At 33.5% G+C, this 20,721-nt stretch overlaps 1 protein-coding gene across 1 annotated transcript in view; it reads right to left on the bottom strand.

The window, feature by feature from the left end:
- The window catches only part of LOC111506920 (uncharacterized), a 100,518-nt gene that overhangs the window by 35,845 nt on the left and 43,952 nt on the right, over nt 1–20,721 (bottom strand). Inside the window, exons 2-3 of the mRNA XM_023162140.2 lie at nt 18,510–18,654; nt 11,088–11,198 (exon numbers count right to left, since the gene is read on the bottom strand). Of these exons, the coding sequence (XP_023017908.2) occupies nt 11,088–11,198; nt 18,510–18,654 (256 nt within the window). The remainder of the gene's footprint in view (nt 1–11,087; nt 11,199–18,509; nt 18,655–20,721) is intronic.

The raw sequence follows: 20,721 nt of genomic DNA on the forward strand, positions 1-20,721 counted from the left end.
TATCAACGCCCGAGGAAAGTCCCTATATGAATAAATAATTAAAAAAGTTCTAACAATCTTGAACAGAGGCACGGAGCCGACATTTATTAACGCCCGTAGCCGAACATTAATAGAAATCACGCTGACGACAGCCAAAATATCAAACAAAATCCAGGACTGGCAATTGTCGGATCATATTTCTAAGTCAGATCATCGCTGGTTAATCTATACGGTAGGTCAAAATCTCAGGAACATTGTAAAATCCCGTGTCCCGAAGAGAACGGATGGAGCTCTCTACAATCAACTCTCAAAAGGAGCACTGCGGGAAACAGAGGTGCCGACTCCTGGCAATAATGAAGAACTGGAAAGGTACACGGTATCTATCTAAAACAGCTATACTCTAAGTGTGTTCCGCGGAACCCTAGGGTTCCATGATACCTCTGCCGGGGTTCCGCAAGAATTTAGAAAAAAAAAATCAAAACACCTCTCTCTGGTCGCGACGCGGTTGCGCGGACGTCAAACCTAAAATTAGTTATGGATGAAGCGGTAAAAATAATTAATTTTATCAAATCACGACCACTACAATCCCGATTGTTCTCATTATTGTGTGAAGATTATGGCAGCAAACATAAAACACTGCTGCTCCATACAGAAGTGCGATGGCTGTCTCGGGGTAAAACTTTAACAAGGCTATTTGAACTTAGAGCCGAGATACAAATGTTTCTTTCAGCAAATACTTCTTTTAATTTGAAGGACGGTTTGTATGATAAAACTTGGTTGTTCCGATTGTCTTTTATGGCGGATATCTTTCAAAAACTTAACGAATTGAATTTATCGTTGCAAGGTAAACAGACAACAGTGTTTCAGGCCTATAATAAAATAACTGCTTTTAAAAGAAAATTAGATTTTTGGATCATTTGCATTGGTAAGAAAGAAATAGAAAGCTTTACGTTACTCAGTGAGTTTGTTAGCGAAAACGACTCAGAAATGTTGGAAGATGATGTGTTTGAAGAATTGGTCCAGTATTCGATGCGCGCATCTTTTGAAAAGTATTTTCCGAAGAACACAATACAAAAATTAAAGTGAATTCATGGATTTATAATTCTTTTTTACCCAACTTGGAAAAGCCTGAAAACATGTCAAACGAGATATATGAATCTCTTTCAGAAATGTCATCAGACACAAGTATGGAGTCACTGTTCAAAACGACGCCTCTCAAAGATTTTTGGTGCAAAATCCAAGATGAGTATGCAATGCTTGGCCAAATGACTCTGGATATTCTTCTCCGTTCCCAACTACATATTTGTGCGAAACAGGATTCTCTACCTACGCAGCCACGAAAACAAAATATCGCAATAGACTGGACGCCGAAGCTGATATGAGACTCCAACTTTCTTCCATCAAACCTGATATCAACCAATTGATGAAAAATAAAAAACAGTTTCATACCTCCCACTAGTTAGATTTTTTCTTTTTTAATGTATTTTTAATTATTGTCCTTGACAAGTGGTGAAGTAAATAATAATTAGTTACTGTTACAGTGTACTTTTATTATGCTGATTAATAACGAATAAACTTATAAAAACAATTGTTTTATGTAGGGTTCCATCAAGTATTTTGCTTCCCAAAAGGGTTCCGTCATTAAAAAAGTTTGAGAACCACTGATCTAAAACAAAATAGACATTGCCTACAAGGAATCCTGTCCGATAAGCATGGTTCAAACAGATGGCACAACCAATATATGGTGGTGTTATGAACTGAAACAACTCAGGAAGACAGCGAAAACGACCTTTAACAAGACTCGAAGAGGACTGGGGTATATATCAAGCCAACCTCAGAGAGTTCAAAAAGTCGGCAGACAAAAGCAAAGAGAAGCCTGGAGAGCCCATTGTGAGGCAGTCAAAGACTTCCCACTAGCTTCTTGGCTACAGAATGCACTGTCAAATGACCACCATGAGAGGTATCAGAATCCTGACGAGGGAAAATGGCGACAAACCCGCCAACCTCTAAAAGAGCGCTGAGATTCTTATGGAAACTCACTTCTCAGGTCTTTCCCAGGCTATCTTCATGTTGAGGTCGGAAAAGTTTCAGACCATCCTCGTAAGTTTGAGTTTTATGGTTTAGACACTTCCAGAGGCATATCATTGGTAAATATGTGTGTGTCTAGATTGTCAGCCAGACACAAAAAAGGATGCGAACCAAAATAATATCGAGCTATTTTCATTTTCCCCGGCTCATTTTCGTTATTTATATAACCATTCCATTTTCGGTATAAGTGCAACCTCCTGAATAAATACTTTATGGAGGTGTCATCGCTTGACTGGAAAGACCAGATATAAATTTTACAGCACTGTTTTTGTTCTTTTGAGGTAGGGCTTGATATGTTTTCAACAGTGCATCAGCGATGGGAGTTGGTGTGGAAATTGTTGAACTAATGAAATGTTGATATTGGCAACTCAAAATAAAAAATTGTAATGAAAATTTCAGGATGAGAGAGGGTTGGATTTCTATTGTTTGAATTCATTTTGAAAGATTTGTCTATGGAAAAAGCGCAGATGTAACCTAAAAATAATCTTGGTTTGATTTTTTTGCTATTTTTCACCGTTTTATTTTTTTAAATTACATTACAAATTACCATATTCATATTCTTTTATTATATCGTAAAAAATCACCAACGGAAATTCACACGAGTGATTATCATACACTTGCTTCTTATTTATCAAGGATGTCAGCCTTTCCTGGCTGACATTTTCATGGAAAATTTAGAAAATTCATTCATAATTAATAAAATTGATAAGATTCTCAGTTGGCACAGATATGTTGATGACTGCTTGGTTTTCATAGATGGCAACTCTAATGTAGCACATGATGTCCTTGACTCCTCAAATAACTTGCATCCAAAAATCAAATTTACACTTGAAATAGAACAAGACAATAAATAAACTATAATCTTACTATAACAAAAACTAACAACAACACTAGATTTTTCCATTTACAGAAAACCAACCGCGATCAATCATTCCTTTCAATTCATTTCATCCCATGCAACATAACAATGGCTTCCTTCAATGTGTTATGTTAACAGATTGTTGAACATTCCTATCTCCCTCCAATTTCAAAATAGAAATACTTTAAAACAGATTGCTGTCAACAATGGTTATCAACCATCCATTATTCACAAATTAATTAGTAAATTTAAACTCCAGATCAGAGAGAAGATTGGCCCTCAACTCCACCACCTTATTAGTAATTCACCTTCTGTGAGATATTTTTCCTTACCTTATATATACCATACCATACCTGGTACAAAATTTTCCTTTAAAACTCAAAACAACTTAAGTAACTTTAAAATTCTAAAGACAAAACAACAAATTAAACAGAAAGGAGTCTACTACAGCTGTTCTGTTCTGATTGTTCGCATCTTACATTCGTAGAACCTGCAGACCTCTTTTCACTCGTATTAATGAACATATAAAAAACCTGATAAATCTGTTTTTGGCCACCACATAAAATTCACAATCACAACTTTAGTCCCAATAATATTCCAATTCATAAATTATTACATAAAAGATAAAAAAAATTCCTTAGACTTGACTTGTTTGAAGAGTTGGAGATTTCTAAAGAACTTTCCAACAATGATCATTGTTTGAATACTCAAGTAAACTCAAACAGAGATTTCCCCCTCCATAAGAGGATTATGAATTATTAATTAATCACAGTTTATTAATATAATTTATTCAATATTTTCCCTCTACATATTCAATCAAACCCATAATGGATCACTCCTCCTCAAGTTGGTACCATTATTTAACACGACACTTGACACATTCTGTCTCAAGTTGTCCTTCTTCATAAGATACTTTGACTGAACCACATGGCCTGAATCCAAAAATGTATTTTCTTGGCTATAAGCCTATTTTGTTTTATATAATTTAAATATTACAATGTACAATTCACTTATCTTGATACTTCCTGTTGCCTGACGAGTAAGTAATCTTAAACAATTTTTCCAAATTTCTTAACCTTAAAAAAATTTACAACTTCAATTTCACTAAATTCCCTTTTCAACTAGATCACTTACTTTCAGGTGAGCACTGATGATGACGAAAGTCGAAAGCGCTTTGCAAGAATTTTAAAATATTATACACTTTAATACAAAACCTCTTCGATTCATTAATTCTTATTTATCATATTATCATATAGAGTAGTCTATATACAAAGCTAGGATGATAAAAGGTGCAATGAAAATTTAGTAGCGCCATCTAATGGCCATTTATTGAGACATAAAAGCTAACCCTCGTATCGTATTTTTCTTATAATTTGATGTGTTACATGTGGCGTCGAAGGTTTATACCTTTCAATTTTGGCACAATAATGAAATTTAAATGTAATTTTGAAAGATCATATGAAATTTTTATGATATGACTTCTTGGGTCTTGATACCATGTTCAGTGAATTTAATAATAGAATCACGCAAGACAGAAAAATAAGTTTGTAGCAGTGTGCAGAAATCCTGTGAATGAAATCTGATTCAATTCCATACCGAATGTTTGTAACACGAACTGAGTAGAGAATTTTTTTTTGTATAAATCAGTGTTTATATAAAAACATTTGTTTCGAAAGAATGTTTCTTTCGTGTAATTCAATGTTTCTATGAAATTAGCTGTTTCAGGGGGACTTTCTTTCAGTTTGTGTCTGAAAGTTACTTCTTTGCATGATCTACACATCTATGTATAGAGTTACTTCTTTCGAAATTGATTGTTTCCTTTCTTTCTTTGAATGAACCTCACATTTTTTTGTTTCAAGATGGAGTAGTACAAAGCCAAAAACTATTTTTCCCCAAATGAATCGGTATTAAGACAAGTAGATTTAATACACTGAAAAACATTGACCCGCGTGTAATGGATATTTATATGAGTGTTAAAAGTAAGGTTTTATTTTGTCAGTGAAAAAGTTTGCGGAACGAGCGTAGCGAGTTGGGCAATTTCACGAACAAAATAAAATTTACTTTTAACACAAAAAAACCTAATCAATACAGTTTATTGTATGATTTTCACTAAATGGGTTTAACAAAAACCGCGACCCGTGTTTCGCTATACAATAGCTTCTTCAAGCATAACTGAGAGTTACTTCTAAATTACACCATTATATACTATAACCTAGTACCTATTCGTCTACCTAAATAATGAATCTACCTGAAAAAGTCAGGTATCAATACATTTTTCGAAAGTCTACCTGTAAATATTCCTAACTATTTTTACCTGCGAATGAACAGATTCAATAATGGCGAATTATTCAATTCAGTTTGTTATTTCTTGTAGAGGATATTGTCAATGACCAGAAGAGTGTTGTCGATGACGTCGACGAGAAAAAATGTCAAAAGGACCTTAATATACCATGAGGGTGGAGAGGGAAGCGAATGGAATGGCGTAACTTCTTAAGCAACCATTTTGGTTTCGATTGTCAATGACCAGAAGAGCTAAAGAAGAAGTATCCAGGAGGGCCTTAATATGATAGGTAACCTCTTTGGGGTGTGAGATGTTTACAGAGGGTGTTTTGCCAAAAGGACACAAGTGGTTCCGATGGAGACCAGCGGAGCCACGCCTCACCCATATGATATACTTTGTGAAGCATTTGGTAGTTTATTGGAAATTGAATTGACCTTTGAGGTCGTAATTTGTCTACATAATTGCTGAATTTGGTGCATTTCACTGATAATGAACTATGAAATGAGCTGTTTTTTAGGTTATAATTTTGGAATGATTATGTTATAAACAGAGTAGGAAAATAAAATAAGTATATCATCCACATTTTTTATTAATAAAAAAAAACTAATAAATAGAGTTTATTCTATGATTTTCACTATAAGGGTTTTACAAAAACCGCGACACGTGTTTCACTATACAATAGCTTCTTCAAGCATAACTAAGAGTTACTTTTATACCATGACCTAGTACCTATTCGTCTACCTAAGTAATAAATCTACCTGAAAAAATATACCTGAAAAAGTCAGGTATCAATACATTTCTCGAAAGTCTACCTGTAAATATTCCTAACTATTTTTACCTGCGAATGAACAGATTCAATAATGGCGAATTATTCAATTCAGTTTGATCGTTCATAAGATGTTGAAAGTTTTTGAATTTGTGTATTTCCATACTCTCCAACAGGTTAAGTTTCAAACCTTTCTTCTGGAAATGGAGGGGTTTGTATTCATGGTTGAACTCATGTCCCTCTGAGATTGAATGGCTGGCGTATGTGAAATTTATTTTTCCATTGTGAAAACTATATTTGTGTTCCTTTATGCGGGCTTTGAACGTTCTTCCAGTTTGACCTATATAGAACATCGGACATGACCCACACGATAATTTATACACTCCTGATTTTTCTGAAACTGAACTTTTATCTTTGTTATTTTCAATGTGCATGCTCAAGTTGTTTTTGGTTTTGGAAGCAGTCTTTACACCTTTGCTGTGCAGAAAATCTGAAATATTTGTAGTGGGTTGGTTGAGGTTTTATAACTTTTATCCTCTTTTATTTTAGTTATAGAACCTTAACCTACTTAGGCCAACCCAAACCAAACTGAATTGAATAATTCGCTTGAAGAAGCTATTGTATGGCGAAACACGTGTCGAGGTTTTTGTAAAACCCTTTTAGTGAAAATCATACAATAAACTGTATTGATTAGTTTTTTAATACAAAGTTGTACAACGTTTTTTGTACAACTGTCCTGTTTCATATGGAAAGTCTTCAACTGAAGACATCAGATTTTTTGTATAATCCATCATTTGATGAATTTTTTGCAGATTTTTTCTATTGAAACCTGTGCGCAAATGCTTCGTTTTCTGAAATACGGGGTGTTGAAATTCGTCATAAAAATTAACTTTCTATCCTACAGCTTTGAAGTAAATCGGGATATGCAAATGAAATGGAAGGCAACTGAAACAATTGTTACATCAGAAATAATATTTCGATCACGCCACTGAAGCAGACTGCCACAGTTGCAGTTGAAATAAAATAATAATGACGTAGATAATGAATGGTTTATCTCGATTTTCGGCAAAACTACAAGTCCTATAGAAAAAAGTTGAATAGCAAAGTTGTAGGTGATAAAAAGATCTACAACTTTTGTACTCACAATTTCTTCACATAACCTTAAAACTTTTGTGAAAAATTCAAGGAACCAAGTTTTTGGTTTTTTATTTTTCTTAAAAAAAAATCTACGAAATTTGGTGAAAACTTACCTTTCTATGTCCCAAATTCACCATGATTTATTTGCTTGAAAATATTAATTTTTTCACCTTATTTTGACTTAATATCAAAAAAGAACCCTAATTTTCAATTGAATATTCTCGCATCGAAATATCAGCTTTTTTCAAAAAGTCGGTGTGCTTTCTATCCGTTGAAATTTCTACTTTCTGATGGGGTAAGAAAAATATACATTATTCTAGTAAACGTTCTCAGAAAATGCAAAAAATCGAAAAAATACTCGAATTCGAAATTTTTTTATCATTATGGGCAATTTCATAAAAAAAGTGATTGTTGCAATTTTATCCAATTGAAAAGTTTATTCATTAAATTCTAAGTACATTCAAGTCATAGAAAATGTCATAAAATATAAATACAGGGTGTAACTAAATAAATGTAAAACATTCAAGGAGGTGATTTCTCATCGAAAAAAAGAGGATCTTTCATATAAAGAGTTTTCATTGGAGCATCCCTTGTTAAGATACAGCCCCTTGAAGGGGGTACATAAAATTTGTATATCAATTTTTTTCACAAGCACTAAAGGAGTTACAATATTGAAATCAACCTGACGTTAATTTCAACCCCTAAAATTTATTTCCGTTGTAACTTTTTGTCTCATTATTTGTTTACCATTTAAAAATGTATTTCCGATAGCCTGTTTCATTCTAAACAAAAAATGTCTCTTGATTTTTTTGCCCAAAATAAACTAGTTCGCAGCAAAAAATTATTTTACGAACAACTTCAGAGATACATCGTCATAAATGCGAAAATACGAAACTAATCTATCTAGTAGGTCGCTATTAGCGACAGTGACAATTAAATTGGTATGACGCTGTCAGTTTGTGAATTTTCGAAATTGAATTAATACTAATTGTGTGTTGTTGTTCTGTTCTTAATTTGTTACTTTAATAATTCACTTGTTATTAAAATGGCATACACAAATGAGGAAATGACTGATATGCATCACGTTTACGGTCTGTCGCAAGGGAATGGGTTAGGAGCTTCTAGAAGATATGCTGAAATGTATCCTCAACGGCAGCATCCTTCACATAGAATATTTGCTCGACTTCATCAATGATTACGAGAATATGGTTCCTTCGACAAAAGAACGCAGGATTGTGGTCGCCATCGAGAAGTACGAACACCACAGCTTGAGGAAGCAGTACTTAATTTGATTGAAGAACAACCTACTACCAGTACTAGATAGATTGCTTTCCAGCTAAATGTTGATCATATGACGGTATGTCGAATTTTAAAGGAACAACTCTTATACCCTTACCACCTGCAACGAGTACAGGCACTGTTACCGGGAGACTTTCCGAACCGTCTTGAATTTTGCAATTGGATGCTGGAAATGATTAGAAGAAATTGTGACTGAAGACGATAGAATTCACAGATGAATGTAGTTTTTCTCGGGACAAGATTATTAATTTTCATATTTAACACATATGAGCTGATGAAAACCCTCACGCTATTGTCGAAACCAACCATCAAAAACAGTTTTCTCTCAACGTGTGGCTCGGAGTTATTGGGGATGATTTAATTGGGCCTCATTTTCTACCTACTCAATTAAATGGTGAGGCATACGTTCAATTTTTGAGAGAAGTGCATCCAGTACTGCTGGAGGAAGTTTCTTTGGGCGTCAGAAGGGATGCTTTTTATGCATGATGGGGCTCCCGCCCATTTTAGTCAAGTAGCACGTCAGCATTCAACTGAAAAATATGCAAATTAGTGGATAGGTCGAGGAGGACCACAGAACTGGCCCGCTCGATCCCTGGATCTCAATCCTCTCGATTTCTCTATTCGGGGCCATTTACAGCATTTGGTTCATCGTACTCCTGTTCGCGATGTAGAATACGTGGCGCAATGCGCCGACGTCTAGACGCATGCGTAATGTCTGAAGGTAGACATATTGAACATTTATTATGATTTCTACATATTGTGTGTTTTGTTATTAATAAATTAGTTTTGTTTATTACCCTTTAATCGTTTAATGCAGGTACTTACTACAAAATAACAATAAATCCAGTTCGCATTTATGACGATGTATTTCTGTAGTTGTTCGTAAAATAATTTTTTGCTGCGAAAAACCTGGGCAAAAAACCTGAGAGATATTTTTTGTTTAGAATGAAACAGGCTATCGGAAGTAAATTTTCAATTTGAAAGGGTTATATTTTAAGGAGTGATTAATTTTTTGGGAAAGAAAGTTTTTGGCTTTCTACTACTCCATCTGATACAAAAAAATGGATGAGAGAATCTTCCAAAGAAAGGAAGGATTATTCAATTTGAAAATAAGTAACTCTATACATGGATGTGTAGATCATGCAAAGAAGTAACTTTCAGACACAAACTGAAAGAAAATCCTCCTGAAACAGCTACTTTCATATAAACATTGAATTACACGAAAGAAAAAAATTCTTTAGAAACAAATACTTCTATATGAACACTGAATTATACAGAAGATACTTTTCTCTATTCACAAATGTTCAATATACAAACTGAATAGAGAAAAGTATCTTCTGTATAATTCAGTGTTCATATAGAAGTATTTGTTTCGAAAGAATTTTTTTCTTTCGTGTAATTCAATGTTTATATGAAAGTTGCTGTTTCAGGAGGACTTTCTTCTTTCAGTTTGTGTCTGAAAGTTACTTCTTTGCATGATCTACACATCCATGTATAGAGTTACTTATTTTCAAATTGATTAATCCTTCCTTTCTTTGGAAGATTCTCTCATCCTTTTTTTGTATCAGATGGAGTAGTAGAAAGCCAAAAACTTTCTTTCCCAATAAATTTTCAAATGGTAAACAAATAATAAGACAAAAAGTTACATTGAAAATACAATTTAAATGTTTTACACTTATTCAGTTACACCCTGTATACATGTAAATCGTACTATTGAATTCAGATACTTCATTCTGATCACGTTATTAATTATAATATTTTATAAAACGTTATTCTTGTTATTTATAAATACCTCATCTTGAATTTCAAGCACTTATCCATTAGTTTTTGTTGCTTTGATGGCATTTCTTCATCGTTAGATTCGACAAACTTTTCCAATTAGGGTGCTTTTTTGATATTAAGTCAAAATAAGGTGAAAAAATTAATATTTCAAATCAAATAAATTACACTGTATTTGGAAGATAAAAAAGTGAGTTTATACAAAATTTCGTAAAAAAAACAATTTTTGAAAACTTTCAACTATATTATATATTTTTAAATTTATTACAATGTGTTAAAACAACGATAAAAATAAAATAAATACAACAATAAAAATTAATTGGAGCTCCGGGGCGACTTCATTGATTCCAGTGGCGCATTTGCTTTTTCAGCTGCAGGAAAACCCGGAAAAACCTGCAGCACCACATCATCTGAAGATCTTGAAAATAACCAAAAACTTGGTTATTTTTTTCACATAAATTTTGGGGTTATGTGAAAAAATTTTGAATACAAAAGTTGTAGATCTTTTCATTATCTACAACTTTGCCATATAACTTTTTCCATAGGACTCGTAGTTTTGCCGGAAATCGAAATAAATCATTTTTTACCCTCATAAACCCTCCCCTCCTTACTTCCCGAATTCAGATTGCCCGTAATTTATTTTTTCTTCCATCTTTATCACATTCCCTTCCTTCTCTGATAGGTTTTATCCTACTATTATTTTTTTTTGGTTTCAAAAGGTATCGATCCTGTTCTAATAACATTTTGTTTAGACTGAGGACGCAGGTGGTTCCACTGCTTCACGTTAGAAAAAATTCGTACAACTTCATTTGAGGCTTTTCTTTTTGTATGACTCAACAAGGACGTGGAAAAAGAAAAATCTCATCTTATTGTTAGCAACGCAAACCGCGTCGACATACCCGTGCAAATTAATCCACTGCAGACTCCGCAATTCTTTGAGAGCGACGAAAGGAACGCTGTCTAGTTGATTATAGCTCAGGTCCAGCGAAGTGAGACTCTTCCACTGGGAGCTGAAACATTTGAATCTCTTTTTATTTCGAACAACAAATTCGAGAAAAAAACTGCTTTACAGGGTGTAAAAGCCAAATGGAATACATTCATTATTTCGGTTACGGTACATATTTTATTAAAATCCCGAAACACGTCAAATTTAAATTTTAATTTGACATACTTCAACAGAGAAATGCTACCCCTAACTTCAACCCCCATGCGAATGACGGGTACAACCTCCAATTTTTTGAATGGGAAGTATAGGTTTGTGATATGTCATTTGAAAGGTATGGGTACGCAATATTAAATTTAATTAACACATCACTTAGAACCGGTGTGTTTCCAGATCAACTGTTCCACTGTTCCACTGTTGTTCCTCTACCGAAAATTAACTCAATTAAAGCTGAACATTTTAGACCATTAAATATACTACCAACTTTTGAAAAAGTGTTAGAAATGTCTGTATATAACCAATTAATTCAGTACTTTCATACCAATAAATTGTTTATAGGCAACCAATCAGGTTTTAGAGCTAGACACTCATGTGAAACGTCTCTACAATATTTAATAACTGAATGGAAAAATACAATTGATAGAAATCAGTACATTGTTGCGACATTTATCGACCTTAAAAGGGCATTTGAAACAATTGATCGAAATATTTTACTTGAAAAATTAAAATATCATGGGATATCAGGGATTGTTTTCGATTGGATTCAAAGTTACTTATTCAACAGAAGACAAAAAACTAAATTTGGAAAAGAATTGTCAGATGAACTTATAATTGAGAGTGGCATACCCCAGGGTAGTGTGTTAGGTCCATTGCTTTTTATTATTTACCTAAATGGTATTAATCACATATCTGGATCACACTGTATACATCTTCTTGCAGATGATACATTAGTTTATTGTATACATGAAAATTTGGATCAGACAATTGTTGAAATGAGTAGGTCTTTAAATAGCATTGAAACATATTTATTTATTAATAAACTGGAACTAAATGTCAGGAAAACAAAAAGTATGATTTTGACATCAACTTATAAGTATGATCAAATTGTTTGGGCAAATGCTGTTATGAAAATTAATAATGTTAGCATTGAAATTGTGACTGAAATGAAATATTTGGGTTTTATAATTGATAAAAATTTAAAACTAAATAGTCATGCTGATTTTATTTGTAAAAAAATATCTAAAAAACTTTTTTTTTCTCTCTCGTACATGTAAAAAAGTGTCTATGTATGGTAGGTTGACTCTTTTTAAAAGCCTAATACAACCTCATTTTGATTATTGTACAACATTACTTTTTCTACTTGGTAAAAATAAAATAGCGCAATTGCAAAAGCTTCAAAATCGGGGCATGCGATTAATATTGGGATGTAGCCGTTACTCAGCAATTAAATCGATGTTACAGTGTCTAAACTGTTGAAGAACATATGTTATATATGACTATGATTTTTATATTTAAGCTGCATAAAGGATTGCTACCCAATTACTTTCAAAAATTCTTATTGAGAAATAATGAAGTTCATGATTACGATACGAGAAGAAATAACAATTTTTATATTAATAAAACTAACATTAAATTTAGAATGAATAGTATATTTCATAAAGGCTTAAACGAATTCAATAATCTTCCACAATTTGTAAAAGAATCTAATTCAATAAACCAATTTAAGTCATCATTAAAGAAGTAAATTAGTGACAGCTCATTATGATATTTGTAATTTTTTATTTTTTAATGTGAACTAACCTAACAATCTATAGATATGTATGTATATTTGGTTTTCCTTGGAAAACCTATTGATGATAAAAAAGCGAGCAAAAACCATAGCAATGTTCTTTTTAGATGGTATCCTTTAAAAAAACTGTAAATAATTTCCATGGCAACGTCAGTTTGAAACGCTTCGTCAACTTGTTTTGTATGTTACAATATTAGTTGTCAGTATTTTCATTCAAGTTTAAAGGGTAAATTTTCGTTTTGTGGACACCCGGCAATTTTGAAAAAATTTTTGACTGTACTTACGTATTTTGATGCATAGATTACGAATCCGAAAGAACAAAGCGGCGCTCTCCCTTATTTAAAAAGCTACGGCCCTTCAAAGTTCAGAAAAGGGCAACTTTTTCAGCCTTCTTTTTCACCAAATAAACTATTTAAAAACACAAGCATTTATTCACAAGGTCACCTCTACACCTTATTCCTCCTTCTTTGACACTTTTCACTTCAATAATCCACAAAACGAAAATTTACCGAAATTTTCTAATTTACCGCCCATATCGCAAGGAACAATAAGCAAAATAGAGAAGCAGTTTCGTGAGCTTGGTCATGTGGGGCAGTTAAAAAAAACAGCTGCCAATGCAATGAGTGATGATGATGAACTCAAATTAGTTTGAGGAAAAGCCTTATACATCGTGTATACAGGCATCCACTACATTCAATGTTAGCCATACATCCAACGTAAACATTTTTAAAGAAAATAAAATGCATCCCTAAGATACCTACTCAGTAGCTCATGGAGAACTTATTTTTGTGAGCAAAAGATGTACATGTTGGATAACAATATCATCCAATGAACTTTTTTCCTGAAGTACGAAAAATCAGTCACTAGCAGCGCTAGTAGTTCGGTAGGGACAATACTGCCTAATCCTCATATAATCATATGGTAAAGTACAATTAAAAAAAAATCTTTTTAACAGAAGAAAATGGTCCTGGAGCAAAACTAAAATTTGCAACCGTAAAGGATAACAATGGTGTAACATTAAAACGTTGGCTTGTATGCCGTAATTTAAAAGTAACTGGAAAAAACTGAATTAATAAACAGGTTAGTATACAGACTCTAGTAAACGAGTAGTGGTAAATTCAAACTGTAATACAAGAAATTTAAAATAATTATGAATTTCAGACTAATTTCCGAGTGAAATATGAATCAAATATAGATGGTAATGAAATACATTTATATAAATATAATGAATATAATTTAATGAACGATTGAGGTTATAGGTATATCATTCTGATCAATGGCAATTAACTATGAAAAATTTACTATTCATTTCATGTTTGGAGCATACTTACATATATTTATTTATTTTTTGCCCTGTTAAATCCACTCTCCTCGAGGCATGTATCCATTTCTTACATATAACCTCATTATTATGAGGTTTTATAAATGGTATAAAAAATACGTTTTCTTCCGGATATCGATTATCCGACGTACAATTCGCAAAACTGCAATGCTTTGTTGGTATTATACTATCACAAAATAATTTTTTATATCAGATTTATATTTTTGAATAATAAATTAATATTACGCAAATAACACTGTTTTACATGTGAATAGTTTATTGTTTGTCCCTACTACTTGTGCTGCCTCTCGTGGCACGTTTGCTGTACTATTCTCAGGAAAGAGACTCATTAGAAGACGTTATGTTTTCTGATGAGTGTCTTAACGGTCATGCTAATCGGCAAAATTGCCGCTACTGGTCAACGAAAAATCCTCACTGGATGAGAGAAGAACACACGCAATACCCTTAAAATTTTAATGTTTGGGCAGGGATGTAGGAAACCATATCATTGCTCCCTTTCTCATTGAGGGCAACTTGAATGGCGATAATTTTTTGGCACTACTTCAAAATGATGTCATTCCAAGTTTAACAAACTTATATCCTGATCCAGGAAACCCTCAAGTTCTAGTGAATGCGATATGGTTTCAGCAGGATGGAGCACCACCCCATTACCGAATTAATGTCCGGCAATATATTAAAAAAAAAATATATTTTCCGTCGCACCCCTACGAACGACAACCCTCAGAAGTCGAAACTTGTGCGAGCTATGGATTAACGAGGTTTTACCTTTTAACGTGTGATTCCTAACACGGGTTGGACGGTAGCAAGTGAAAATCGATCGTTCAGACTAGGGCTTGAACCACCGACCAACACGGCAGTCAATTCGAGTGAGTGAACAAAGCACCCACGTCGAACCGCCTGACTACCAACCGACCTCGATAGAACATTTCCCAATTGGTGGATAGGGAGGCGAGGATCTATTGAATGGTCAGTGCGATCACCTGATCTTTCATCATTAGATTTATTTTTATGGGGATATATAAAGAGTAATGTGAACAAAACTAAACCTTCAGATTTGAATGACTTAAGAGAACGAATAACGCTTCGCCTCACGATTTTTCCCCCATGATATAATGAATTTCAATAAAACATGATATACATTTCATCAACTACATACTACGATATTTTTTCTTAGTCGAAAATCGGGATTTTTTATTAACGATTTTTTTATTGACAAAATCACTACGCCACTGGATTCAGAGTGCCTCTAAACAAGCGTGACCAAAATTTCATGACAAAATATTCATTATTAACAAAGTTATGACAACTCAAAAATTCGAAAACTCACACAGTTAACAGTCACAAAAAACACCCTATATCAACGGATATAGCCATGAGAATATTTTTTTATGATTTCGACAGTAAAGTGCCGCCAGATAAAAAAAAAACAAATAGCGTAAATATTTTTAAAGAAAATAACGGAATGACATTCAAGTTTTCACGCAAATTAAGTAAAACTAAGATCTAATATATCAATTTGAATCTTAGTTGCCATGGAAATGATATTACAGTTTGACAGTGAAAGTGTGGAAGTGTACTATTGTTAACAATATTCACCTTACAGTTCTTCGAATTATTTTGTGTCATGGCTGCAAGATTGAGCGTAAGAGAGAAAATTGAAATTGTACGCCTTTCGGGAGATGACGTTAGAAGTGCCAGAGAGGTTTGTAGAATATTTAATGAGAGACATCCAGATCGTCCTCTTATTAGCGGCGGTACGGTAAATAAAATAAATAAAATATTCAATGAAACTGGTGTAGTATCAAAAATGATGTTAAAAAGTAATCCTGTACAAAGGCGAAACAGGAATGGCAGGAATGATCAAATCATTTTAGATGATTTCGGAAATAATCCTAATGCTAGTATAAGGAATGCCACTTTAGATTTGAATATTCCACGAGAAACTATTCGGAGATGTCTCAAGGCGAGGAATATTAACCTTTTCAAGCCAAACTTTTTACACACACTTCAAGAATGCGACGAAGCAAGACGCCTAGAATATTGTTTATGGGCCCAAGGGGAACATTTAAACAATAGAAATTTCCTAAATAATATTTTATATACCGACGAAGCTACTTTCACTACAAATGGAGTAGTGTCATCACAGAATTATCGCTATTGGGCAGCGGATAATCCTAACTGGGTAATAAACTGTAAAAGCCAGTATTCTCAAAAAATCAACGCCTGGTGTGGGATATCGAACGGACGAATTATTGGTCCTTTCTTTTTTGAGGAAAACATTAATGCGCAGAGGTTTCTTGAATTTTTAAACACAGAGTTTTGGGATGCTATTCACGAGCTGCCAATCAATGAACGATCAAATTCAATTGTCCAGTTAGATGGGTGTTCAGTTCATTATGCCAGAGCTGTGAGACAATGGCTTAACGAACATTTTCCAAACCGATGGATAGGCCGTGGTAGTCCGTTTATAGAGTGGCCACCCATATCTCCAGACCTCACAGTTTTAGACTTTTTTCTCTGGGGACTTCTCACATAAAAGGTTTACAAAAACCGCTCAAGAGATAGAAATGAACTTTGTGCAAGAATTCGACAGATATGTGCAGATATAGCTCTCAAGAACTAAGGAACGTAATCAGAAACATTCGTAAGCGCTACGACACATGTATCGAAATACGTGGTGGATTAGTAGAGGCTACTAGAATATGAATTAATTGTTGCACTGAATCGAAACATTTCAATAATTAGTTATTAGTTACGTTTATTAAAATTTTTTGCTTCATTGTTAGTTAAATTGTGTGAATGTAATTCCGTTATTTTCATTTACGCTATTTGTTTTTTTTCATCTGGCGGCACTTTATTGTTGAAATCATAAAAAAATGATATATTGTGACTGTTAGCTGTGTGAGTTTTGGAATTTTTGAGTTGTCATAACTTTTTTAGTAATGAATATTTTTTCATGAAATTTTGGTCACACCTATTTAGAGGCACTCTGAATCCAGTGGCGTAGTGATTTTTCCAATAAAAAATTCGCTAATAAAAAATCCCGATTTCCGACTAAGAAAAAATATCGTAGTATGCCCTGAAACTTTAATAAACATTTAAAATTTTGTCCCGAGGTAGACCTTTTAGTACTTAACATTTAAAAAAAATTATTAAAATCTATTTACAACTTCAAATTTTAGGGGGGTGTTTCCATTAAAAATGGGTCACACTGTATACTTTGTATATGAATATATGTGAGATTATATTTATAGAGATGTATCTATTTTTATGACTTACCTTGGCACAAGTTTCACTTCTCGAGGTTATTATTAGTTTATTTAGAAGTGTTTATTATTTCCGAGGTATATATCATAAAATGTCATAAATAAACTTACATTTTGTTTGAAGGTGGTTGACAATGTTTCGTGGTACATTTCATTAGTGCAGACTTCCATTGTCTAATATAATATAAATTGATTTGATAACCCTGAAAAAATCAAAAAGATTGACCGAATATAACAGTTTCATTAAACAAAAAACTGAAATTACAAAAAATAACATACAACAACCAAACAAATAAAAATTGAAATATCAATAAAAGCTGAGAAAATTGAAAAAATTGAAAATATTATTAACAAAAAATAAAAAAATAAAAATTGAAAGATTTCAAACCAAGTTATGTCCCAACGTTTCGATTGCTAGTATCCACAATCGTCTTCGGGTGATAACTTATATTATTATTTTATTATTATTATTCGAGATTAGGATGTTACCAAGACGTTCACGTGAACATTTTGAACATCTACTTCGTTAACATCCATAGTTCTTTTTCATATTCTACATTTCATTACGTTTTGCGTTACATTTTAGTTTTTGAGTGTATTTTATCGAATTTCGGTGACCACATGATTTTGATTGTTTTTTTAATTGTTGCAATAAACTCAAAAGTGATAACATTTTTGAATAGACAATGAAAATACCTTTCAAACGATTTATCATAAACCTATACTTCCTATTTAAAAAATTGGAGTTGAACCTGTCATTCGAAAAGGGTTGGAAGTAGGGGTGATATTTTTATAACTTACATTCGAAGTGTTTCGGTATTTTTTTCAAATATGTACACTAACCGAAATAACGAAATTATTCCATTTGGCTTTTACACACTGTATAAAACTTCATCTCATCATTTCCCAAAACTCACAACTCCTCTTCATTCCCTCGTACGTCAATGAATTAAAATAAAATCGCATTTTACAGTTCCTCACCTAAACGCTCTGTCAGCCACATGTTGCAGCCTGTTATTGGTCAAGACTAGAGCCTGGACCTGGCAGCCCGCCAAACTCTCTGCCTCCAGGATGGCGGTCTTTGATCCCGCCACTTCGAGCTGGTTGATACTGCCCTCGGGCAAGTCTGAAACAAGAGCGAGATCAAAATAAATGCATTACCGACAAATCCGGAGGTTGTGGACAGGGACGGAATGGTCTACGTAGATACATTTCGCGCCATGTTAACAGAGAAATATTTTTCAGTGAATATCATTTGATATGATTTATTTGTACTTTCGATTGGATATACAGGCTGATTCACGGTGGATGGCACATTAGACGTTTCTGGTGAACCAGACAACGGATCACTTTGAAAATTTAATGGAGGGCATATTCGGACATTCTCTAGCCAACTAAAATATTTTCGACAATACGGTGTTGCCGCTTCTATTAGAAAGCAGTAGCAACTTTGATTTTTCAAATGGAACACTCTGTATATAATATTATTTTTGGAATCTCCAACAATTGCCCGACAACTTTTTTTGATATTTCCTTATACCTATCTGTTACCGTTTTCGAAATAAAAATTAATTTCAATTTTTTCCTTCGAAAATCATGACTTCTAAAAATGCCGATATCTTTTAGTTAAGAAGTACTATGATATCGAAATTTGGTTTGGAGTGAGGTGATACTTGGACACTTCCCACACGTCAGCCTAATCTCCGTTACTTCAATACAGGGTGGTAAAAAAATACAGTTTTTTCGTTTGCTTGAAAAAGTTGCTGAAATTTGATTATTTTAAATGGAACACCCTGTACATTATTGAAAATTCGGAAAGCTGCTGAAATTTGCTTTCTTTCTATATATATCATACCTATACTTAACTAGTCAAGTTTCGGACTTATGAACATTTATTTGTGAAAATGTCCCTTCAGAATGGTATTTCCATTCGGTATTTGGTAAGCAGGCCATGATTACTATTTGACAGTAGCGTTGTGACATTCTCCTAATAATATCGACATTTTCGTCACTTCAGAAGTTGCAAATACCTTCAAAACGATGGAACAAAACTATTCAAACGAATTTCTTATAAATTTGTTTATTATTTTTGGACAGTGTGACAAAATTATCAGCAGAACATGTAGAAAGTTCAATAAAATGTATCCGAATCTACCGCCAATGAACCTCAAGAAATTTATACGAATTCAGAACAATTTCAATATGTTTGGATAAACTTTAAAAAAGCACCAAGAAACTTGAGATTGGAAATATTGATATGAATAATTATAAAAAAGTAAAACAATCATGTGGAATATTTCAAAATATGTTCGAATCGCTGGCCGTTCACTTCCAAGCACTTTAAAATGCGGGTGTTGACTGCTTTCGTGGTGGCAGATCTGATTTCATTGGGATCCAAATCTTCAAATGTTTGGGCAATCCTTTCTAACAATTCATCTCTCGAACGCACGGGTATTTTGTGTATTTTCTTTAAACATTCCTCACAAATAAAAATCTAATGGATTAGGATCGGGTGATCTCGCTGGCCAATTCCATGGTCCCAAGCGCCTCATCCACCGATCGTCAAATAGTCTATCCAGTTCTGCGCTCACTTCTCTTGTGCAATGTAGAGGAGCTCCGTCTAGTTGGTACCAACAGTTTCGATAATCTTCGAGTGGCAGGTTATCCACGAAACTGTCTACAGTATTCTCCAAAATATTCAGGTAGCTTCAGGATGTTAATGACTCCTCGTATATCACGTACCTCAATTTGTTGTCCATCAACATGCAGAAGACATTAAAACTAAATTTTTCTTGAAATCCGGCTTCTTTTGTGACGTGAGGATTTTCACTGGACTAATAATGACGATTTTTTCTATTGAAAATCCCTTCTCTCGAAAATTTCGATTCATCAGTCCAAATAATTTTATTTAAAAAAAGTGGATCTTCTTGAATGCGTGTCAACAACATTTCACAAAATTCTACTCTCTGTTGAGGATCTTGAGGCTTCATTGCTTGAATTTTGGTGAATTTATAATCATGCATTTTATGTCTTCGCAAGATTCTTTGAACCGATGAATATTTTATACCCAAATCTTCTTCAGCACTTCTTATCGATGACTCGGGAAATGCGTGAAAATATGCTAAGACATTAATCTGGTTGTCTTCGAAAGTTACGGGTCGAGGCAAGTTTGTTGGTGCTTTTAAAGTTGATC

Source organism: Leptinotarsa decemlineata, unplaced genomic scaffold (assembly GCF_025532065.1).
Source record: "Leptinotarsa decemlineata unplaced genomic scaffold, Ldec_3_MD MMD2_P_RNA_scaffold_2, whole genome shotgun sequence".
Taxonomy (NCBI): domain Eukaryota; kingdom Metazoa; phylum Arthropoda; class Insecta; order Coleoptera; family Chrysomelidae; genus Leptinotarsa; species Leptinotarsa decemlineata.